Source organism: Anabrus simplex, chromosome 1 (genome assembly GCF_040414725.1).
Source record: "Anabrus simplex isolate iqAnaSimp1 chromosome 1, ASM4041472v1, whole genome shotgun sequence".
Taxonomy (NCBI): domain Eukaryota; kingdom Metazoa; phylum Arthropoda; class Insecta; order Orthoptera; family Tettigoniidae; genus Anabrus; species Anabrus simplex.
Window position 1 is genome coordinate 929,659,070 of NC_090265.1, and position 26,558 is coordinate 929,685,627.

The window sequence follows — 26,558 nt, forward strand, 5'->3', positions numbered from 1 at the left end:
TATTGAGGGGCATTTGATTTTCCAATACATTCACTTGGCATTTACATATTTGTCGTTATCCGGCTGTCCTCAGTTATAATCCATTTTCTATTAATTTTCAACGTTCTTAACTGTATTATTTTCTTCCTTAATTACGCCGTATGTACGCGAGTGCTAGAAACTACTGGATGTATTTCCACCATGATTCATATTTAGAATACACCTATCCTTGATAGGTTTTAGGGCAAATATTGTTTCTAAATCCCTGAACTGACTAGGGGTTTATACGAAACCGAAACAGTGATTTTGCACTTCCACAAAATATACACAACCAAACTTAATGGAAATCTACCTACCTTGATGGAAATTAATTTCTAAACCTTTTTTCTCATGTGCATCATTTCGATACGCGGATTAATAAGGGAGATATCATTAACGGACCGTTTTTCGGTACAAGTCCCATCGGACTTAACTCACGAGCGGGTGCGTGTAAAGCGTATTCCTTACAACTTGAAAACTACTGAAGATATTCGAACCAAACTTTATATTTAGCATCCACCTGTCCAAAGGTAGGTTTTAAAGGTCAATAACATTTCATGTTCCGGAATGGACGGGCGGTTTATAGGGAACCGAAATGGTGATTTTACTCTTCCACAATATATACAGAACAAGACCAACCTGACTGGAAATCGACCAAACGTGATGGAATTCCACCTCTAAAACTTTTTTCATGTGCAATTTTTCGTCAGGAGGATTAATAAGGGAGATATCATGAATGGTCAGTTTTGTAGGTTAAGTCCAGCGGACATAGCCCAAAAGGTGTTTTACATGGAGCAGATTCCTTATCTATATAAATCAAATCGTAACGACTGTGTGCCTCTACATCGACTATTTTGGCGAAATTTTCGTACAGCTTTCCGTTTAAGGGGTAATAATGACCATCTCCATAATTTTTGGTTTAGTTTCCTGAAAGTCCTAATTTTTACCAGCCTCGCCCAAAATCCAAATTGCGGCATAATCTGCCAGAAGAAAAGAGATAATTGAAATTTGACAAATTTATACGTTTTAGCCTGTAACGGACGGAAAACCTCCAAGATCATTAAATTTTTCACTTTTTATATCGAAATATGCAGGCAGTTTTAATGATGGTGCAGACCTTCGGAAAGTCCTATCACATAACGGATTGCACAATCTCCGTTCAATTTGGAATGATCTACAACCTTGGTCTTATGACTTTTTGCCGTATCTGTATCCCTTTTACGTTTGATTTTTCTCTATTAATCGATGCTAAGTAAATTTGGACTTTTCACATGCATAATTCATACTTTCAATTACTTATATGAAATAGAGAATCATTAAACTCCTCACGAAAATTGGCCCACCCAGTAGCCATATATGAGCCAAATGCTATGTAAGTAGCTGTCACATAATTATCCGAAAAGTAATGTAATGTGAGATAATCTTACAAAAACTTTACACTGTTCCTCGTTTCTAACTCAATCTGACGCAAGAATAGAAGAGATATCATAGGACCAGCCACTTAGGCCACTAAATCCGGCGTCTTATGTTATAATCCTTTGTCGATATGACGTACGTTTAGCAGCAGTTAATCTGTAAATGAAGGTCTGCAATATTGTAAACACGCATATACTTTCGTATGTCGATCTATATATATTCACTGATGCCGATTTGTAGCGATCGAGAAAGGGTGTGTCTGCTGTTGTAATCAGTACTCCCCACACCGACTTTGACTGGCAGTAGGAATGGGGTCCTTCTGCAACTCCTGTGTAACTCTCGTTAGTAAGGGAGGCCTACCATTGTAATGAATAGTTCACTTCTCGAATTGACTTGCAGAAGGCAAGGGAGCATGCAGTTTTGTTTAAAACTCACCTACCCGATTGTGTTTGGCAGCAGGCAAGGGTGCCCGCCATTATGAACAAATGTCCTCATCTAAAATGTGACTGGCATTAGGCATAGTGGCCTGCAATTTTGATGGAAACTCACCAACTTGGTGTGACTGGCAGTAAGCTGGCTGGCAGTAGGAAAATGGGCCTGACATTATAATGATAACGGCACAACTCAATTTTGACTGGTGGTAAGGAAGTTGCCTGCCATTATAATAAAATCCCCTCGGCTGTAATCTGTTTGGAAGTAGGAAATGGGGCCTGCCATTGTAACGAACACTCCCAAATTGATTGTGACCGCGCAGTAGGCAAGTGAGCCTGCCGTTATATCACAAATCCGTAACAAACACTTTACTTTGGAAGCAACGTATGGGGACATCTCCATGCTCTTTCTCGGATAACGCTAAGAGACATACAATTTTAAAACAATCTTATTTACTGCATGTACACTATTTACTTCGATATTCGAATACAATGTTGAATACCGTAGCGAAGCGCGGGTACATTTGCTAGTAAATGCTAAAGTAAAACCTGCCCTGAGCGGAAACTTTATGAATCGGAAAACTGTCCATATCGGAAATTTATCCCGGCCCCGTGAATTGTGGTCTATTAATGTTATTGGCTTTACGTCCCACTAATTACTTTTACTGATTTTGGAGGTGCCGAGGTGCCGGACTGAGCCAAGATCGAACCTGCCAAGTTGGGGTCAGAAGTTCAGCACCACAATCGTAGAGCCACTCAGCCTGGCGCATTATAGTTTAAAGTTCCGCCTGTTGCCATTTTCTGATGGGTGCAATATTTTTGTATCCGTCTCTTGGCACAGGCCAGAGCAAAGTGTAGCTTCCACCGAAGTCCCAGTCTCATCCATTTCTGTGACAATATGGAAGCTGCTGTGGTATGGGTGGTGCTGAGTAATGACATTTGGAGCACGACTAATGTCTGATTGTTATGAAAGGTGTTGCTCATAGGATCAGTCTTGCTGCAGTAGCACCTTCTGGTCCAGCGAGGAAAGCAATGGCAAACTACCTCACTCCTCATCTTGCCTTGTACACCTCATTTGGGCTCTGCCATTGGTTTTTGTAGTTTTGCTATAACTGCATAGCCTTTGGTGGTGCTATTTGAGGATTCAACCAGCCTCTGGACTGATGACCTGACAGACAGACATTCATGTAAGTATACCTGTATTTAGCGTAACCTCTCTGACGTGAAAAAAGGAAGGAAATTTTGTGACTATAACGGAAAAAATACATGTACATTTCAATCCTACCTCTTTCCGGTGCATGTGTATTCGAAATGTATCTAGGATTGCCGAGATACAGATTACTACAACAATCTCTCGAACAGTGTAATTACAGAAATGTCAGTGCGTTAGAAAAACTCGAAGAGTTTGCCATGCATCACCTCCAAGAAAAGGAACAGAAATTGATGGCGATGAAGACGAGAACGAAGACGGTGAAGAATGTGGTTCTTGTAACGTGAAGTTCTATCGACATGTTCTATCAGCCGTAAAGAACATTCAGACTATTTCGCTAACGTAAAATGACGCGGAATAGCTCGACATTATTTACCATGCCAGTATTTTAATTATAAACCGTGCTGCCAGGGATAGTTGTGACCAGCCTACAATTCTGGATTACTGGAAGGAGTAAATGAAAGTACTGTATTGTATTAAGTTACTATTGGTGATATTTCTATAAGACATGAAATTTTCAGGCTGTTAAATAAGTGCATATACTGTACTACTGTGTACTCTGAGGTTCTGAGCAAGAACAGATTTCTGTTAGAGCTGATGAACTAAAGTGTGTGATTAGAGCCATTAACTGCTGAATTATCAAACAGAGGTATGCACTTATGATTTTTATGTTACATTTTAACCACCTTTATGAACGGGAATCCTGTATACAGCGGAAAAAAAATCCGGTCCCTCAGGTTTTACTAAAATGAAAATCCACAGCCTGTTTCCAGTCATTCGACCGGATGAAGAGTGGATTGAATGTAGCCCCCATCTAGCGGCGAGGATAGAAATTGTGCCGGTTGCCGAAGCCTGTCGCACTCCTCTGGGGCAATGACTAACGAATAACAGATGAAATGAAATGATATTGGAGAGTGTAGCATGAATGAAAGATGGTAGAAATAACCGAAGTACCCGGAGAAAAACCTGTCGCTCCCCCGCTTTGTCCAACACAGATCTCACATGGAGTGACCGGGATTTTAACCACGAAACCTAGCGGTGTGAGGCCGCCGCGCTGCCACCTGAGCCACGGAGGCTGGTTTTTCTATAATATACTGTATACAGTGATTGAGAGTTTGTGGCTATGTTATATCCGAAACTATTGGACCGATTTTGAAATTTCTTTCATCCTTTGAAAGATATTATAATTTCGGGTTATATAGACTAGGTATCATCCCAGAATATAAAAGGGTTCCTGTGAGAGCCGTGATTTGGGCTATTATAGGCGAAATATCGAATTTGTCGTACAAGGATGAGACAAAGCTAACGTTAAGCCTCACGACGCGAAGAACAAAACTCGGTAAGTCTCTATGGGACACCAAACAGCACATTTTAAGGTCGTAAAACCAAGCGTTTTCGAAATATTGACAACACACTCCCCTGCTGCAGGAATTAGATGAAGAAATGATGGGTCGTAACCATGGCAAGGGTTCTATAATACAGGTCTGGGGTTCGAAGTACGCACGTGCGTGAGTGTAGGCAGCGCCAAGGAAGAATTCTATTTACATATTTAAAACTCATAGTTAGCGTCAGTCTGCGGATCTGATAACTTTGATTAACACACATTCTACTTGCTGTTACGTTATCTTTTAAGTGGGCTATGTAGGGAAATACAATGTGAAGCATATCCGGGAAAATGTAGGCTTGGGACCTTTAAAATTGAATACACTGTCTAAACTGCAGTCCCACTGAACAATGGAGTGCATAAAGCGTACTTGAAATTCGATTTGCCATTAAACTAAATGTATATGATTTTTCTTCGCATCTCTAATAGTTTTAGAGAAACAATATTTTACTGTATTCTGTTGCATGCTTTGTCGTTTGTCTCTTTGTCTTTTTTTTGACCGTCTGAATACACACCAACTCGATTATGACTGGCATCAGGTAAGGGGACCTGACATTACAATGAAAACTTCCCAGCTCGATTGTTGCTGACAGTAGGTAAGGGAACCTGCCAATATAATTAAAATTCCCCATCCCGGACTATATTTGAGGAACGGAGTATGGTGTTTCTTGGTTAAGGCAAAGAGCTATGCATTTTTAAGAAATTTTACAACGTGCAGACCACCTCATATACAATTATGTATATAATGTAGAATTCCGTAGTGAAGCACAGACACGTCAGCTGATAATACTAATACTAATACTAATACTAATACTAATACTAATACTAATACTAATACTAATACTAATACTAATACTAATACTAATACTAATACTAATACTAATACTAATACTAATACTAATAATAATGTGAAACGTTTAGCATTTGCTGATGATCTCGCAATCATTGACCAAGGATGAAACAAGGTATGCCATACAGAGACTACACAATATAGCATCAAAGGCAGGCTTCCAGATATCCTACGAGAAAACCAAGTATATGGAAAATCTACGTTAAAATAGCAAAAGAACTCCGCTAGAGATGGAAAACGGCACAATTTCACAGATGCCCTCCTTCAAATACCTTGGAAAAATTATACTACCATCAGGATAAGACAGTAGTGCCAATGTAGAAAGAAACACCAAACTACATAAGGCATACAGACTGACGTGGAATTACTACAACAAAAGAGTCATATCGCGTAATGCAAAATTACGACACTACAAGACAGTTGTATTGCCTGAAGCTTTATATGCCTCAGAAACCGTATGCTTAGGTGGTCACTCTAAAATTACAGAAATGAAAAAGCAGGAGCGGGAAACTCTCAGGAAAATTTATGGTCCTACGAGAGAAAATGGAATGTGGATTAAGAGGAGAACAGCGGACCTCTTCTCCTTCACCGACTAGTTTACTGATGCCGTACGGAAAAGACGCCTTAATTTCTATGGCCATATCTACAGAATGAACAGCGACAGACTAAAAGATTATTCAAAGTAATCAACTCAATGAAGGTCAAAATAAAATGGCTAGAAGAAACTCAGGCGGACCTCCAAGAAATAAATATCGCAAACGACATCATGGAAAATCGTGGAGCTTTTAGAACAAAAGTAGCCAATCATAAATTTAGAGACAAACCCAAAAAGACAACTGGTAGGAAGTGGTCGACAGAACGCAAGATGCAACACAGTGCATTCATAAAGAGATTTTGGGAGGATAAGAAGGCACAAACCATCAAACCAACTAACAAGCTCAAACGCGCTCTATGAATGGGCATAACGAAGAGAGAAAGAAAGAAAGAAAGAAAGAAAGAAAGAAAAATAATATATCCCAATAGACGTCAAGTGTTCTGAAACAGGCGCTGGGGAGGAGACCTAATGTGAATATCATAGCTTCTTTATGGAGATCCATATCAGTCCTTCATTTCTATGGTTCTGAGTTCTTAAATTCCTCTGCGAAAGGATGACACTAAAAACGTACTGAGATATTTTTAATGTACGGACGGATCAATTATTTTTTAAATTAATTACATCAGCCAATAAAAATACGCATATAGAGATCAGTTTTCTACAGAGTGTTCTGCCTTCGATACACATTTCCCGCATCGGATTGGTAAGTTGCGGAGCCAGTTGCGCACAAACTCTTCTACACTTGCATCATCATCGAACCATTGTTCTACTAAGTCTTGTTTGAATGGTACACACAAATGGTAGTCGCAGGGAGTATGGACTGTATGGAGGATGTTTCACAGGTATCCAGTGAATTTTCGTATAGTTTTTCCCACGTTAAAGCGGCAGTATGCGGCCTTGCATTGTCATGGAAAATAATGATATTTCGGATCGGTTGCCGGCGTTGCTTGTTGTGGTACGCAGCTTTTGCTTCATCCAAAAGGTGGCTTGTCCTTTGTTCGGGAAGAATATCCACCAGCAAAACGTCCGCGGTGTCCCACAAAACGATTGCAAGCACCCATTCAGCGGATGGGCGTGTTTTGGCCTTGACCGGACCTGCTTCGTCTCTTCGCCGCCACTCCATGCTTGCTTGCTTTGACTCTGGGGTGTAATGATGCACTCAAGTTTTATCACAAGTCACAATACGACGCAAAAAATCCTCCCCTTCCTCTTAGCGACGCAGGAGTCTCTGACAAACTTCCTGGCGTGAAGTTTTTGGTTCCTGGTTGAGGAGACGAGGAACTCAGCTGGCAGACAATTTTCTGAAACGGAGTTCAGCGGATGATGGTTAAAACAATTAGCGAAATTTTTATTCGCCGATCTTGACTAATAATTTCACGAATGGCAACCATGTTCTCTGCAGTGATGCTTGTCCGCGGTCTCCTTTCATGAGGTTCATCTACCACAACTAACCTACCTGCCTCAAATTTTAGCCCACACATACACTCGAGTCTGCGAAAGTGTTTTTCCCCAATCTGTGCGCGGAGCCGTCTCAAAATGTGGAAAGTTTTGGTGCCCTCTTTTGCGAGAAATCTGATAAGTCGGTAGATGCAGAGCGGGTCTTGGCCCATAAGTGGCCTCGGCAGGTCCGTGGTCCATCAGGTATGCAATTAACCGAGCAGAGGAGGGGTGGCCACGGCTCTACCGTGGTTCTACGGCTCTGCATTCCGGAGACGGGAGAGGGCTGGACCTCACGGCTGGCCTTAACCGTCGGATGTCCTGAGAATGGTTTTCCGTGGTTTTCCATTCTCCTGCACTAAGGCGAATGGCGGGGCAGTTCCTAGTATAGGCTACGGCCACCAACCCCCTAACCTTCTCCGAGCATCTTCTCTGAAACAAATCTCCCGGTCGGAGAGATGGCGTCCTCCAGGGCAGGAATACAAACATTTTAGTAGTAGTAAATTATTGAAAATGATGCGTTGCGCAACAGACGTCTGCACCTCTTGCTCACTCATGGCATATTGTAGCAACCCAGCCCTACACCGCCGTTCGCGCGCGCAAGCCCCTTCTCCAGACACCCCCACCAACATCCTGGCAAAGCCCAGACTCAGAATTATAACTACGAGTAACAGCTGCGGTACATACATATTTCCGTTTATATTTGATCCGCCTAAGGTATAACATTCTTAGTGACGCTCGCAAATATTTTGTCCAAGTGTTTTTGTGGATTTGTGGACAGTTGATATAAATAATCCCTATACAAGTTACAGCGTATATCATAGCACAGTTCACTAAAGTGTCTAGTTGTTTTGAAATTAATTCAAATTCATGTTACATTGAGTTATTTCATAAACTAGCAAATGGACCCGTGCTTCGCTACGGCGTTCTACCTTGTATGCAGATTTATACGTAAATAACTGTACACGCAGTGATTAAGAATATATTAGCTCTATCCGAGATACAGCACGGGGAGGACCACAGACATTTTTTCCGACGTTAGGTGCGCGTTGGGGACTTCGGTGATAATGGCAGGCCACGTTTCCTACTGCCATTTACAATCGAGTTCGGGAGTTCCTACTAAAACGGCAGGCTCACTTGTCTACTGCCATTCACATTCAAGATCGGGAGTTTTCATTATAAAAAGAGGCCTTTTTTTCCTAATACCTGTCACAATACAGTTGGACAGATTTGATTACAATCGAGAAATTCAACTTATCTAACGAATAAGGGATCGAGATACGACCAATGTCATAGGACCAAAGTTGTAGATATCACCAAATTGAGCTGCGATCGTGCTATCTGTTTTGTGATACAACTTAGGATTTAGCCACGAATCACCCCCCAAACGAAGATCCGCACTGTCATTAAAATTGACTGCATATTTCTAGATTTTTCGGGGCCAAAAGTTACACATTTGAACATCTTGGATTGTTTTCTCAAAGGAAAGTGCCCAAGTTTCGGGATTACCACTCGTTTACCTACGAAGAAATTAAGGAAGAAAATAATACAGTTAAGAAAGTGGACATTAATTGAAAATAGGATAACTGAGGACAGCCGGATGGGAAAAATATGCAATTACCAAGTCAATGCATTGGAAGAATGAAATTTCCTTCATTAAATTGCGATGATATAAGTAACGGATTCAAAAAACGATAAGAGAGGTGAAATTTAGGCGCAGGGATTCTTAGGTAAACAGATAAGACGATGACTTATGGTGTTAGTACTTTAGCCTATCGAATCAAGGCAGAGGCAAGAAATTAAAGTAGAAAACAGACTTAGAAAAGAAATATAGTGAAATTTATAGCATGTACCAGAAAACACCTTACCGTGTGAAGAAATGGGTTACACTCCTCAGTACTGTTGAAATATTAACAGCCTCTCGTAGTGCTATTCGAAGACGATTGTAGCCTCCAACGGTATTTCGCAAACATCCCGCAGAATGGCAGCTCAACGTCTCTCTCGCCGTCTACCCAAGGAATAACCACGAGTTTACGGGAATGATGACGAAAATGGCATTAGCTACATCCCTGCTGGCAAGCTGCTAGAGACGTTGCCATGGTAAGCAGTAGATTTGTTGTCGGTCTGCAACTGTATCCGCCATCCAACATAGAGCACGAAATCCGCAGAAAATAGTAATTTTCTCCGTCATTTGAAGAGTAAGTGAAATTAAGTACATAACAAAAGTTATTTAGAATGAAGGGATGTTTCAAATATAGTCCACAGATTTTACAGAATACAAACAGTATTAGATAAAATTGAAGAAAACTGTTGTGTTTTTCCTATAAACCTCCAGTCTATTCAGTAATTTTTAACTCGTATGCATATCTAAACTTACTCTTGGATGAGTATACTCTAAATATGAAGTTTCGTTGAGATTTGTCCAGGAGTAGCCATGATGGTGAAACAGACAGACACGAAAAATAGACCGCTGATGAGGTTTTGAGTTGACCTAAAATGGATATATATAAAAAATTGGCAAAAATCAAATTACAGACAGCGGACCCCCTAAAAATTTATTTATATAGATTATAAACTCTTTATTCTAGATCTCTGATTGAACTGCCTGACGTAACAGCGGCCGCGTGACGTCTCACAAATAGGACTACGTACATCCCACATTTATTTGGGTACGGTATTACGTATTCGCATGAAATTGAGTCATAGTAGCGACAGCTAGTAAATTTGGAATATCCAGGGAGTTTGTGAATATCTTGCACATACCAACTGGTGAAAGCCACCCTAACAATTGCCAAAATCATGCGCAGGTAATATATTGCTAATCCTCGAAAACCACACTTAAAAATAACTGTTGAGTACAGATAAAATTATGAACTGGGTTATATTGTGATTAAATTATAATAGTAGCTTACCATCAAGGCAGATGAATTTCAAACAGAAACCAGTCAAGTGTATTATGGAATAGCTAGAGCAACTGTTGTTTGCACCCTCTGGTGGTATTCGATATGTTTATTGCCCCAAGGGTGTGAGATACACTCCATGCTATGAACTTTCTACTCTAAAACACGAGATGAATATGTTGTTGTGTAGCGATGTTTCTACTTAAGAAATGTAGGCTATTTACTGCATATAGGATGTATAAATTGTACCGGGAAGAATAACACTGGATACCTCGTACAGGCAAATAAATATCTCTTAATTGGCACATTGATCCAAAGCGTTGCCTTTGAATATGAGTATCACTTTCTGAATGAAGAATATTTTAAATTTTGTAAACAAAGGCGCTGAAGGAACCTTTTACTACAGTTGATAGATGTTGAGTTTTGCACAAAATATTAAAATGACTTCTGTTCCTGCATATAACTATTGTGTGGAGGAAGGTCTGGAGTAAATCCTAATATGTTCGGAAGAAATATTTGTTCAAATGCTAAAAACCCTGCCATAGGGTTTACTTTGTAACAAACTAACTTACATATTTGTGTTGTACAATTATATCTTTTCATTTTGACACCAACTTCTTCTTAAGCTATGGCGTTAAGAAATGTGTTTATTTCAGAACTTGAATGAAAATCTACACCTCAGTGTGTTTTTGAACTTTCCTATGCTCTCGTCCTAAGCCTAAAGGACGTATTTCATTTTTTATGTTTCCATTTTTTTACCATAGTAATGTTTAAGGATTTTATCAGCGAAGTAGCCGTATCTCATTTAGATAGTCATGAAAAACACTAACAAATTATACATATCACAAATGTTTATTGAAATCTTAGGTGAATTAGCAGTGTCATGTATTCCGTAAACATTTATCTTTAACTCCGGGATACAGTCAGAAAGGTGAATTATTATCAAAACATAACACCGAAGAGGAGTAACTATTGTTTGAAATGAGATGAGACCTGTAATTTAGGAAATTGGCCATTTACTAAACATTTAAAGTACTTTTGTGACGTTCTCTTCAATCTTAGGACCAAAAACCAATAACTACCTACAATAAATTCACTGTCATTTTAGTCATACATGACGTAGAAGGAAAAAGTTGTTTTCGACTTGTGAACAAGTTGCTAAATTTTCTTCTTCTTCCTCTTATTCTTATAATCTTCCTTGTTTCTTATGGTTTAATTGTACAACATCTGCCAATGACTAGCTACGTTTCTTCAGTGATCATGATCTGACTATGATGGCTGGCCTAAAGAATGTGTTAATGTGCAGGATATTTAACTTAAAGTTAAGGACGTACTCTTCTTTATATTATATGTCAGTTTAACCCAAAATGAACAGAAACAAGCCCCATGCCACCGCTGTCTCGGTGGATCACTAGTCATGAACAGAAACAAGCCCCATGCCACCACAGCCCTAGCTGCCTCGGTGGATCACTAGTCATGAACAGAAACAAGCCCCATGCCACCACAGCCCTAGCTGCCTCGGTGGATCACTAGTCATGAACAGAAACAAGCCCCATGCCACCACAGCCCTAGCTGCCTCGGTGGATCACTAGTCATGAACAGAAACAAGCCCCATGCCACCACAGCCCTAGCTGCCTCGGTGGATCACTAGTCATGAACAGAAACAAGCCCCATGCCACCACAGCCCTAACTGCCTCGGTGGATCACTAGTCATGAACAGAAACAAGCCCCATGCCACCACAGCCCTAGCTGCCTCGGTGGATCACTAGTCATGAACAGAAACAAGCCCCATGCCACCACAGCCCCAGCTGCCTCGGTGAATCACTAGTCATAAACAGAAACAAGCCCCATGCCACCACAGCCCTAACTGCCTCGGTGGATCACTAGTCATGAACAGAAACAAGCCCCATGCCACCACAGCCCTAGCTGCCTCGGTGGATCACTAGTAGAGTTTCCGACTCATAACCTGAAGTTCACGAGGTCGATCGAGGTTGAGTTAGTCACTTTTTGGAGCACGGTCAAAAATCCTGGCAGTCCATGACACTGTTGTTGGCATGTTAAAAATCTCCGGTGGCGCGTTCGGTGTTGCCTAAAAAAAATAAATTTAATTAGCTATAGTATCCATTGCCGGCCCCGCGGTGTAGCGGTAGCGCGCGTGCCTCTAAAATGCCAAGAAGAACGGCCGAAAGAGTTCGTTGTGCTTACCACACGATACGTCGTAATCTGCAGGACTTCGGGCTGAGCAGCTGACACTTGGTAGGCCATGGCTGTTTGGCGCCGTTGCGCAATAAGGTTTGGTTTTTAATAGTATCCATTCCAGTAGAATTTCTACTTCGTTCCCAGATATCAGCGCAATCGGAATGTTGAAATTGATAGGCAGGCCGCCTAGTAGGCAGCACTTCAGAAGTGCTGCACCACTCCAACTCCACTATCGCATCTACCTTAACATCAACCTCCACCTGCTCCACCTCCATCTCCATCTCAACCTCTACCTCCGCCTCCACTTTCACCAGCCCCTCCACCTACACTGCAATCTCTGCCTCCACCTCAACCACAACCTCAGCCGCCACGTCCACGTCCACCCTCCACCTCTACCTTCTCCTCCATTTGTACCAGGGCTCCATTCTCAATCGAGGCGGGAAGTTAAGTGTTTCAATAGAACACAACTCGCCCAAAAGAAGTTATATAACACTCATAAGAGCCCTGTAATGCCTAAAAGAGCCACAGAGCACCCAAAATATGTCCTGTAGCATCCATGACAGCCTCTAAGTGCCTAAAGAAAGCTTTCGTAGTACCCATAAGGTCCCGTAGCTCCTGAAACTTCCAGCATGATGTTATAAGCAAAAAATAAAATAAAAACCTCCAACTCACACTACCTACCTCCCCCGCATCTCAAGAGCACTCAAAGGAAGCTCCTTAGCACCTGTAAGAGCACCATAGCACCCAAAATATGCTCCCTAGCACCCACCACCTACACGATGCCTATAGCGCCCTAAAGGTTTTTATTGCGCCCGAAAGATGTTCCATAATGTCCAAAAGAAGCCCCGAATTGTCCTTATATTGCCAAAAGAGGACCTATAACGCAAAAGTGAAACCCAATAGCACTCGAAAGATTTCCTATAATGCTCAAACGTGGTCCTAGAACGCACAAATGATGTATTGTAGCACACCAAAAGGACTAAAGCGCCCAAAAGAGGTCTTATAATTACCAAAAGTGCGGTTCTATAGTGTCGAAATAGAACCCATAATGTCCAAATGAAGCCCCATAGCACCAAAAAGAGGCATGCAACCCCGCGTCAGCTCTACGACCTTGGGGTAGGCGTCCATAAGATTGATGTATAACAGCTATCTTGCCTAGTAGGGCAGTTAGATTAAGCCTGCGGTCGAATCCAAACCTGTAAGATTAAACTTAAACTCTTTGCAAACAGCTTGGGCACCGAACTTGCATCCGTAAATTTGGCAATGCTGGTCTAAGTGGCTCAGACGATTGAGGCACTGGCCTTCTGACTCCAACTTGGCAGGTTCGAGCCTGGCTCAGTCCGGTGGTATTTGAAGGTGCTCAAATACGTCAGCCTCTTGTCGGTAGATTTACTGGCACGTTAAAGAATTTCTGGGGGACAAAATTCCGGCACCTCGGAAATTCCGAAAACCGTAAAAACGTTTTAGTGGGACGTAAAGCAAATAATATTACTATTAAGTTTGGCACCCCTGTAAGGTTAAGCCTGGAGTCGGATCCAATCCTGTTAGGTTAAAATTGCACACATAGACAGTGTTAGGTTATGATGTCATGCATGCACCATTTGCTAGCACAACACAATAGCCACACCAACTTTTCAAATCTCTTGCGTCCAGCAGCCAATCAGGAGCCATATCGTCTGTCACATGACGCACCCAGCAGCCAATCAGCGATTGATCTAGGTCCCTTATAACCCCGCTACTAAAATCAGCACTCGAAAAAGGTGATGAGGCTGTCAATCCTCTTCTTGAAAAACCTGGCGGGCTGTTGACGAAACCACATCTGTACCCTGACACACTCATCGTCGTCCGATGCAACTGATGCCCACGAGCATTGGACCACAATCAGTGCACAGCGCTATGAAACCACGCTAAAGGAACTGAGGCGCGCCATACAGGGTGTATGCTATAGAACGTTCTTATCCTTCATGACATCGCTCGTCCCCATTTTGCTAACTCTGTGAGGAATTCGCTTTAGAGATTTGGGTGGAAAACGCTTCAACAACCTCTCTGCAACCCAGATCTTTCTCCATATCTGTGGGGAGCTGAAGAAAGACATTCGTGGACATCTGTTTCCGTCAGACGACGATGTGTGTGGCAGAGTAGGCCTACAGATGTAGTTTCTTCAACAGATCGCCAGTTTTTTCAGGAATGGGACTGAAAGCCTCCTCACCCATTTCTGGTGCTGATTTTAGTAGGGGGCTAGATCAAGCCTTGATTGGCTGCTGGGTGAGTCACGTGACAGGCGATCTAGGTCCTGATTTGCTGGTGGGTGTGACGTCACAGCGCGGAAGGTTTGAAAAGTGGGAGTGGCTATTTTGTTGTTCTAGCTAAGAGTACATGCATGACATCATAACCTAACACGGGCTACGTGTGCAAGCTTAACCTAACAGGCTTGGATCCGACTCCAGGGTTAACCCCACAGGAGTGCCAAACTTACAGATGCAAGTTTGGTGCCCAGGCTATCTGCACAAGAGTGAAAGTTTAATCTTACAGGCTTGGATTCTACCGCAGGCTTAACCTGTCCTACAAGGCAAGATACCTGGTACTGACCATGTCCTCACCCAGTAGATAAATGTCTTAGCAATTCTAGCAGTTCTGATGATTACTTTTAAGGTACGATATGTTCTACTATACTTTGACTCGCTTTCATTTGATATCACCTTATAATTTGATGTCAAAATACACTGACTGACAGAGCAAATGCAACACCAAGAAGGAGTGGTTCGAAAGGGATGAAAGTTGGGGAAAAAACAGAGACGCCACGGACGAATAATTGATGTTTATTTCAAACCTATATGCAGGTTACACAATGCGCACGGCATCGACTCAGTAGGATGTAGGACCACCGCGAGCGGCGATGCACGCAGAAACACGTCGAGGTACAGAGTCAATAAGAGTGCGGATGGTGTCCTGAGGGATGGTTCTCCATTCTCTGTCAACAATTTGCCACAGTTGGTCGTCCGTACGAGGCTGGGGCAGAGTTTGCAAACGGCGTCCAATGAGATCCCACACGTGTTCGATTGGTGAGAGATCCGGAGAGTACGCTGGCCACGGAAGCATCTGTACACCTCGTAGAGCCTGTTGGGAGATGCGAGCAGTGTGTGGGCGGGCATTATCTTGCTGAAACAGAGCATTGGGCAGCCCCTGAAGGTACGGGAGTGCCACCGACCGCAGCACGTGCTGCACGTAGCGGTGGGCATTTAACGTGCCTTGAATACGCACTAGAGGTGACGTAGAATCATACGCAATAGCGCCCCAAACCATGATGCCGCGTTGTCTAGCGGTAGGGCGCTCCACAGTTACTGCCGGATTTGACCTTTCTCCACGCCGACGCCACACTCGTCTGCGGTGACTATCACTGACAGAACAGAAGCGTGACTCATCGGAGAACACGACGTTCCGCCATTCCCTCATCCAAGTCGCTCTAGCCCGGCACCATGCCAGGCGTGCACGTCTATGCTGTGGAGTCAATGGTAGTCTTCTGAGCGGACGCCGGGAGTGCAGGCCTCCCTCAACCAATCGACGGGAAATTGTTCTGGTCGATATTGGAACAGCCAGGGTGTCTTGCACATGCTGAAGAATGGCGGTTGACGTGGCGTGCGGGGCTGCCACCGCTTGGCGGCGGATGCGCCGATCCTCGCGTGCTGACGTCACTCGGGCTGCGCCTGGACCCCTCGCACGTGCCACATGTCCCTGCGCCAACCATCTTCGCCACAGGCGCTGCACCGTGGACACATCCCTATGGGTATCGGCTGCGATTTGACGAAGCGACCAACCTGCCCTTCTCAGCCCGATCACCATACCCCTCGTAAAGTCGTCTGTCTGCTGGAAATGCCTCCGTTGACGGCGGCCTGGCATTCTTAGCTATACACGTGTCCTGTGGCACACGACAACACGTTCTAAAATGACTGTCGGATGAGAAATCACGGTACGAAGTGGGCCATTCGCCAACGCCGTGTCCCATTTATCGTTCGCTACGTGCGCAGCACAGCGGCGCATTTCACATCATGAGCATACCTCAGTGACGTCAGTCTACCCTGCAATTGGCATAAAGTTCTGACCACTCCTTCTTGGTGTTGCATTTGCTCTGTCAGTCAGTGTATATCAAAAAGAGCCGTTCGTAATTCTCCCTTAAAATAGTAAAATTAGTAGGCTGCCTCTGTATTGAAAATATGCACTGTTTTTTTCATCCTTACATTTTACAAATAACCGATACGTGGTAATATGCCATCATTTTACCGAATTTTCACTTATATTCATTATTTTAGATGTATTGTCATTTATACAACAACAACAACAACAACAACAACAATATAATTCGTACTGTAACATACAACCTTCGTTAAAAGAACGAATGTTCGATTCATGACTCTAACATTAGCTACCCTGAGAAAGACACATCCTAGATCTTTATTGACTCACTTCTTTTGAAAATAAGATATTCTGTTCGCGTTTCTTGATGCCTGTAATAATGATGTACAAATCGACCTAGAGTGGTTGAGATTGTAATTTTAAGCAGAAAACAAACAGGTTTTCGGCATTTATTTATTTTATTATTTATTTATTTATTTACTTAATTAGTTATTTATTTATTTAATCGTATGGTGAATATAACTACAGATTCAGTAGTCCAGGTCCAAGTGTTTCAGCCACTCTACAGCACTTTCTGAAAGATGAAACAGGTCGCTGGGGCTTCCGGAGTTGGCATGAAGAGGGCAGCGCATGATGACATGGTCCATGGTCTGTTCTTCTTCACTGCATTCACACATTGGAGAATCCATCCAACCCCACTTATGGCGTAGGAAATTGCAGCGTCCATGCCCAGTTCTCAGTCTGTTGAGGCGACACCATAGTTTTCTTGGGAGGTTGAATCCCTTCATTTTCTGGGTTGGGTTTAGGTCATGAGCATTTGGTCCAGATGTTGAAATTGACCACTCATCCCGCCAGCTCTCGTTTAGATTAAAATTATCCCTCAAGAGTCAGCCGGCGAGTATACCTGCTGGTCTCCTAGATCGAAGTCGTCGTGGCGATGGGTAACAAAATTCCTGGTGAACTGGTAATGAGGGAGATGACCAGATCTTTGCTTCCCTCAGCAGAGCTTCCTTTCTCCTCAGGTGGAGTGGTGGGATATGACTAAGGACGGGTAACCAGTGGCGAGGTGTTGACTTTACAGTACCAGTTATGCAGTGCATGGTATCATTCAGCTTAGTATCCACTTTATCCACATGTATACTTTCCAGCCATACCGGTGCACAGTATTCCGCTGCAGAGTAGACAAGTGCGATACCGATTAATCGTAAACAGTTCGCCGAGGCTCCCCAGGAACTGCCACAAAGCTTGTACAGGATGTTGTTCCTTGTAGCGATTTTGTGAGAGACCTTGGTGAGATGTTCTTTGTAGCTCAGAGTTCTGTCCAGTGTGACTCCTAGATATTTCGGGAACGGGTTGTGGTTTAGTTTTTCACCAAGGAATAAGACAGATGGCTCGTAGTTTGCGAGTGGGTTTCATTGATATACGGGAGTATGAAGACGATTTACACTCGCTGAGATAAAATTGTTAGCTAAAGTAATGGTAAGGCCATAAAGGTTGGAACATGAAATCATCGTTAGACTTCGCAATTCTAATACGCTCGGAAGACATCAAGAGTTGACTTCTGGAGGTCAGATTTGGAAGAAGATTGTGAGTGGAAGAAATGTCATAGTGAACCAGGGCCTCTTGGTCCTCTCACTATGTTTCAAAATTTGTAAGCAGCTTGGTGGGCAGACCCACGAATAGCACAATTCATTTGACAGTTACAACATATACAACGGATTGTGGACTGTTGCCCTTAGTCTAAGCTCTCAAGCGTAACGACAACAGCTACAACAACATTAATCCTTTGACGTTTCCAGACAAACGGACAATTCATTACGGCTTCGGATCAATTTAAATTTCGCACGCTTTAACTGCTATACTTTGTACCGTACGGCTGAGGAGCTCCGTGTTACACATGGAGTTACCTTTCGCGCAAATGTACACTAACACTTTACATCATGCTGGTTTCTTTCCCTTTTAATTATTTTGAATTATGTATTACAGTACAAATCCTTTTCGATGCTGAATCCTGCGTCTCATGTTTTTAAATAATTGGAAACATCTTCGAAGTCATCTTTCCATTCTGAATTAGGCAGTTCAATTAGCGTACTCAATTAAATGTCAAATTATTGAAAGTTTCAAGTTTCAAATAATATGTTACTCGAACAGCTCTAAGTATTGTCACGAGACAGTTGGTTGAGTCTATGTATAGATTATTGCTGTAACTAGCAATAAATAAAGAACTTTGTTAATGAACCGTCTCGTTGGAAGTACGTTGGAAGAAACACAGTAAACTTTAGGCAACCTTAAATGACACCAGAATCTACCCACGAATGGTATGAAAAAGCAAACATGCTCCACATGAAAGTAATTTATACTTTTAATATAGGCCTAGCTTATGAAGTACACTACATTTGCCCATTATTCTGGCAGTACGATTTCGGCGTGGATGGGAGCTGTTCTAGAGAGGGAGGAAGAAAGGGATGACTTAACTTTCCATAAAGAACACGGCGGTAATGTAAGGGATACTCACATACATACACTCATATTGTTCCGTTACAAAAGAACTTCATGAGTTTTCATGGAATGAATGTCGTGCACGTCACAGTACTATTACGGAAACCTTGATATATGGTAAGCTATGTGGAAATGTAAATCTCTTTTACACTACTATTCTGCTTACATAAATTTAACGGACGATTTGTATCTCGAAAGAAAACGAATGACATTCAATATCACCTACCTACATAAGCCACATAGATGTAATTTATAGCTTGCAATAAAGGAACTGACACGTTTCTTTATGATATTCGGATCGAAGAAGAGGGGAAAAGACATGCAACGATCTTCATATTTTGCAGCCTGTACATTTTAAGTTAGCTTTGTGTGAGAGGCTGTTACGCTGACAACCCTTAGCATGTTGTGAGAACGACAAACTGATAATCTTTTAAGAGGGAACCGATGTACACAAAAGCATGGTTTCTATGTTTTAGGGAGTAAAAGTATAACAATACTTAGGATATGGGGGTGATCGTCCGTTCACGTTGTCAAGAAACCTCCGTAAAATCACATCATGCATTAAATTACAAAGGGGGTTCGAACTATCGACCACGATCTTGATTGTAGAGCCTACAAGGGTGGTGAAGATTTTGGTAGTCATGGAAGAAGACGTCTCCATTTGAGGTACTCTCAAGGGTGTTGTGTACGAGAAACTTGTTACGTCAAAGGTGGACCTTATCACACGAATCCAAACAATAAATGAAATACTGAACACACAACCACACGTCTTTGATCACGAGCACCAGTCTCTGTACCTCCAAGGTAGGTTCCGTATTCAAGTAGAAGGTCGACAGTTCGAACCCCCTTTTTAATGTAACGCACTCCGTAAATGTAGATTCGTGTACATTTATAACCACCCTCCTGCCAATCTTAAATTGCAGTTCAGTCCCGGGAATTGAATTCAGACCTTCGAAGATGGCAGCTAATTGCGCTAACCGTTATACTGTGGAGACGAAAAATGAACGATGTGATGCTCTTCTGGATTGGTGGATGTTTATTGACAAAATATGAACTGCACACCCTCACCATATCCGAAGTGTTGTAAAATGTGAACGCCCCACAACCCCCAAACCTGGCAGATGTAGAAATGTGTCTCCTCTTGAAATGTGATCATTTTGCCGTCCCTCAAAACATGCTAAGTGTTATTAATGTTGTTTTCAATCAACCTGTACATACTATAGTACATTATACACATTGGTAAGTCAAGAAGTAGATTTGTGGTGATTCAACAGGTAAAACTAGCGCAAGATAAATAACACATATATATCGGTACCACTCCTTTAGTTTCGAACATAATAATCGAAGTTATAAAAACATTTATCACAGCGTGAAATGATTCTGACCATCATCTGACGATAGAAAGTGGTTCCTGTTCGTAGAACATCTCCAGCTGAGTTAGGATCACACTTCTGTTATCCATTACTATTTCATCAATGGCAATACCGAATGCACCTGTTGGTCGATGAGTTTACTTATCGTATTTTATAGTCATCCGATCCACTGCAAATTCATGGCACCATTTATTGCCTGAAGGAAACAAATCATTGTGTGGAGCTCTTCCTAACACTGCTCTTTCAGTACCATCACTAACTTGAAATCGTCGATGTATGGACTACAAACTAGCGAACATATAAGTTGCAACGAGCTTCGTTGCTTTCATTTTAAGAAATAAAATGGTGAAACTTAGTTTTTGACTTACCATCGTCACTTATAATATTCTTCCTTTTATTTCAAAACAATAAGAAAACTTGGAGTTTTATGTGACCGTTGATATCATGACCATAGCTGCAGTAAATCATGTTTTGGAATCCGTTTTATAGGGAAGATAATTTCCATTACAATAACTGTACATGCGAGCATTACATTCAAACAGCCTCCACTTTGGTAAGAAGGTAGTGGCAATGATACTATGCTATCATGACCTGAAAATCTGGTAACGCTTGAAGAAAAACAATTAGACAGAAACGTTACGTCCTCATTTAACTAGGACGCAGTATATATACATACAAATTACCTTAAATGTTCATGAAACACATTTATGAAACAAGTAGGATGTCGTCTATTTTCAATGAGTTTGATAACGAGCATAGATTTTAGTCATCGAATACAGAAAAATGTACAGGCCTCCTCTGATTAGTGTAAATTTTGTATATGTAACATCAATGAATTACGCCAGAAAATCATCAAGATCTTCGATTTGGTAATGAGATGCAAAATGTGTTATTGAACTGATACTTTAAAATTCGAATAAAGATGATTTTACCTAACAATTAATTATTTTATAATGTCATGATGATACCATATCCATCAGATATTTTGGTGGACTCAACTGTGTGGGGTTTTTGAGTGTGTGTGTGTGACGTGGAGGTTGGTATGGGTTGGTCTGTGTCGTATTTTAGGTAAAGTATGTACGCTCAGAATATGATCTCGCCATGCACCAGAATGGGAATGGTAAGACAATGCACCAAGAAAAACACAAGGCATAAAACAGGATACTAATCCAACTGACGCAGTACCAATCAACGCACGTGATGGCGTAGCAAAAGGGATGTAACAACACTCCAAAAAAAAAATATAAGTCCGTCCGTGCACAAGTTCTCAGGTAGTTTTCAATTTTCAAGGTGAAAGGTTTTCAGCAGAGCGCATAATGGAAGCATTTTCACTGAGTCCATGTATTCAGAGGAACCGAGGTAGGTACAACATTTTTGAGGGCAAGGAAAGGCGTACGACAACAAAAAAAGGGCAAAGAAGAAATAGTTTTTTCATAATAACAATATATTAGCAAAAAACACCCAGAAGAAACATTTACAAAACAAAGAAAACAACAATTATCCCAAGGTCAGTTAGTTCTGACTTCCAAAAAAGAAAAAACAGATGGGACGACCATATTCATTTTCTGATTGTTTTTCAAAGAGAACAGCTAGACTCGAAACCTTCAATAATAATACAACCTCTTTTACATGAGGAGTGTCCTACACAAGGAAAACAAAAATTTCCTTATGAACACGAAAAAACATTAAAATTTGAAAGACATATGGGCCACTGTACAATAATACATGTAGAAGAAAAAAAGCGCGGAAGGGATGCGGAATAGGAAGGTGGGGAAAGGGGAGGGACGTGAAAGAAAACAGTATCAATGGCTGCCAACAGGGATTTGGAAAAATAGGATCAGTCAGTATCGATGAAATTCCAAAATAGCAAACAGAAGCTAGGTGATAGTTCAATTGATTCTATTCATGCGTTTGCTCGGGAAAACAGTTGAATTTCAATGGTTCATATCGCAGCAATCACTTGACGTATCACAAAGTCCAACTTCGGAGTGAGATGGTAATGTAATTCCAAAGTAAGGTACCGCTATCAATAGCTGCAGTTAGCTTATTATCAACATGAACTGTCATTGGTAGCCAGTAACGGCAATTTGAAAATTAAGGAAGTGCAGCATTAAAAGAAAGTTCAAAAAACAACATGGAAATGAAATAAATTAATGTTTTCGCTCACCCGTCCAGCAGTCGTAGCTTTTCAATGGTATACAAAAGCACATTTTAAAAGAAACATTGCACACAGTCCAGCTGGTAGCAAAATAAAACCAAGTCCTCCCTCCACACAAATCGTCGTGTTCATCCAAACTCGCTGCTCAAGCCCAGAGCAGGCCAATTTATATTCAGGTAGAAGCGTCCAGAAAGGACGAGAGCATACAGTACCCAATGCGCAGCGAAGCGGTAGGGGAAGGAAAGAGGGAGGGTAAGCAGCACGAGCAGTTGAAACTGGACGGGCGAAGAGAGCACAGGCAGGTTAGTAGCGGCATATGCAGCGTAGTAAACGTAGAATCCATAAAACAGTAGAAAAATTCGGAGCACGTTATAACTGAAAGAGATGAAATTAAATTTTAATTTGTTATGTAAATTTAGTAACGAGGTCATAATCTTTAAATTTTTCGTTTGCACGCTAAAAAATAAGTGAAAAAATGTCTCGATGAATGACTTCCTTGTTTTCATAGCACTGAATGGAAACGTTTATATTTATACAGAGGTCAGTAAGAATGTGAATATAGGTTGGATTAAGTGCTCACGGAACAAATTTATGAAATCAGATGGATGTGATGTATTTCGCGATGTTTTATACCATACGTTGTTTGTAGTTAACAATCTAAGTTTTTAATATAAAATAATAAGTTTAAAAGTCCATTTAGTCAGTCTAGATATGAATAAGAGGGGCTGCCTGGCCGAGGCAGTAAAGGCGTGCTCGGTTCGCCTGGAAGGACGTGGGTTCGAATCCCCGTCAAGAAGTCGTTAAATTTAAGAAACGAGATTTCCACTTCCGGAGGTGCATATGGCCTTGAGGTTCACTCAGCCTACACCAAAAATGAGTACCAGGTTAATTCCTGGGGTAAAGGCAACGGGGCGTAGAGCTCACCACTCTACACCATAACGTGCCGCGGTTAACAATGGTGGAAGCCTTTACCTTCCACTCCTCCAAGGGCCTTCATGGCCTGTACGGAGGTGTCTTTGTCTTTTTTGATATGAATAAGAAGCGTATCAACTGAAGTTACAGGTCAATAGGAAGGAAAAGTGGAATCTAACTGTTAACATAACCTCTCAAATTAATATATTAAATAAATAAATGAATATTACAGTAACTAATTCATGGTTGCTCAAAAATGTAACGAGAACAGGGTATTTTATTTTACTCACATTCATATATTTTATTAAACTTAATTTTAATTATTATTAAAATATTATTCACCTCTCATTTATTGTAGATACAAACCCTGTGGTGCCCTCAACAAATAGTATATCTATGGGTTTAATTGTTACTGAGAAACGTGTTCCTACGAGGAACTTATACAATACCAGACGTTCATAATTTTTTGATTGACTGTACATATAGAGGAATACATCAGCGTATTAATAATAATAATAATAATAATAATAATAATAATAATAATAATAATAATAATAATAATATAATAGTAATAATACTATAGGTTAAACATAAATAAACAACTAAGGCAAGCAATATTTTATTACGGAAGACCAGGGCACAAGAGGAAGAACATAAAATTTTACGTTGAATGAATGCCGTATGGCTTTTAGTGCCGCGATATCCCAGAACGGGTTCGACTCGCCAGGTGCAGGTCTTTCTATTTGACACCCGTGGGCGACCTGCGCGTCATGATGAGGATGAAATGATGATGAAGACAACACATACACCCAGCCCCCGTGCCATTGGAATTAACCAATTAAGGTTAAAATCTCCGACCCGGCCGGGAATCGAACCCGGGACCGTCTGAACCGAAGGCCAGTACGCTGACCTTTCAGCCAACGAGTCGGACACTTTTACGTTAATTCTCCCATACTAATATCCGCTATAACTTCGTATTAGGAAATGTACTTTACTTGCGTGTCACTACAGGAACTCATACTAAACAGTACAATGTAAATAAATAATTAAGACATTCAGAGATAAATTATGTCTTTATGACTTTTACTTCTTGGAAGAAGGAGTCAAAATTTAATTCAAACAGGTATAGTTTAACGTTAATGAAATTACGATTCACGAATGTAACGATATGATCTTCTACTCAAGACTCATACGATAATAAATTTCTATGACAAAACTGCTAAACTGTTTAAATTATTGTCGTCCTTGAATCTGAAACCATTTTCTAAACATTTCTAGTACCTGGAACATTTAAAGGTCCATGCATTACACCGTAATGGCTTTAAAATATTCCCAGTTGGAACTGCATTGGACTTTTACATGCTTAACTGGGGATGAGAACGAAGAGTGGGACACAAATTACAGATAAAATTGTGAAGTTATACATACACGAAAGCATTATTTCTCTTAAAAGCGGTTATGCCTCGCAGTCAAACATGGATATGTAGTCCATAAGAACAATTTTCGGCGTGTTAATTTTTCTGTGCTAATACATTATACTGTTGAAGTAGGTAAATACGTCACGCAAATATTCATTCCAATACTACGGTACGGCGAGGTTCATCTTCCTTTACCCACGCGAATAGAAAAATGAACCCAACGTAATTAGTTCTGTGTGGCTAGGAGGCGCGACTAGTCTTAAGGTAAATAATGGATACGAAGAGCCTTGGGAGATACGAGGCTTTTTAATTATGCCATCAATAAGTTTGATTCCTTGTCAACTTAAAAACTTGAAGTGATAAGTTAATTGATTTCTAAGGAAAACAGAGGAGTTTTATTTGATTCAGGAGATATTTAAGAGTTTATATGAGACCTAATACATGTCTATATATATGTTAATTGTCCTATTCTGAGACATATTACCTTGTTAGACATGGCCGAGCTACTCACCGACGAAAATTCCATGACTTTGAGTACCCAGAGAGTGAGCGCAAGGTTGACGATCACCATGACGAGTAGGCCGAGGATCAGTAGATAAAGACAACGCTTTCGCCAGCCGTATATTCCCACCTTGAAGTTGTAGCCATTGGTGTTCAGCTGACTACGAGGATCATCCACCCAGTCTGAGGCCAAGGACTCCCCACGTACCATCCTGGAAGGAGAATAAGATCACTTGTTCGTAACGTCACATGCATTTAATAATAATAATAATAATAATAATAATAATAATAATAATAATAATAATAATAATAATAATAATAATAATAATAACAACGAGGAAACATATCAGAATTATCCAAACAGTATGGTATAGGCTATAAGAACACTGAGAGAGATATTTATGTAGATATTCCTCCATCTGCCTAACGAAGATTTCTAAGAAGCATTCTTTAGGTACCTGCAGGAACAGTGCCACGTGCCACATGCATTGCTCTAGGCGGAAAGATTATTTTATGCTTCGAGGGAATTTCTTTCTTTATTGTGTGTAAATGTTATCCACCCTTTTAATATATGACAATGTGTATCTTTGAAGGCATATTTATTGTGTAAAATTACACAAACAAACAAAAAAACACCTCAGTGAGTGATTTCGCTATGCAGTTCGGCTCACATAGACCTACTAACTTCAAGCTCGCATTTGGGATGTGGTAGATTCGAATTTCACCTTCAGTAGTTCTGAAAATGGCCGCTGCCTTCCCACTCCTTACCCATTCTCAACCCACCTGCGCCGAAAAACGGTACGGGTTACGATACGTGTTACGCTGACACTAAGCCATTAGTGAAAGGAAAAGCTTCCTAGAAGGATAACTGATACCGTACTACACAGGATTATGTACTTAATTCACGGTTGGTTGCTGATTCCTTAAGCACTTTATAGTCTACAGATAGGTTATGTATAGTGGATCCTTGACCTACTTGCCAGGCTGTTGGAAGCTGGTACCTGAGTCACCTTCGCGTGGCTTCCTAGTCACCAATGGATTGCGGGAAACGAGTTATTACATCAGGCTGAAGAAGAACTGGTAAAACTACTACCACCTAGACCTGTGAGCGTATCTGGAAGAGATA

General features: G+C 41.2%; 1 protein-coding gene across 1 annotated transcript in view; it reads right to left on the minus strand.

The window, feature by feature from the left end:
* Positions 1 to 26,558, minus strand: part of Scgdelta (sarcoglycan delta) — a 545,288-nt gene that overhangs the window by 257,551 nt on the left and 261,179 nt on the right. The window contains exon 3 of the mRNA XM_067148647.2: positions 25,443 to 25,644. Coding sequence (XP_067004748.1) covers positions 25,443 to 25,644 — 202 coding nt within the window. The remainder of the gene's footprint in view (positions 1 to 25,442; positions 25,645 to 26,558) is intronic.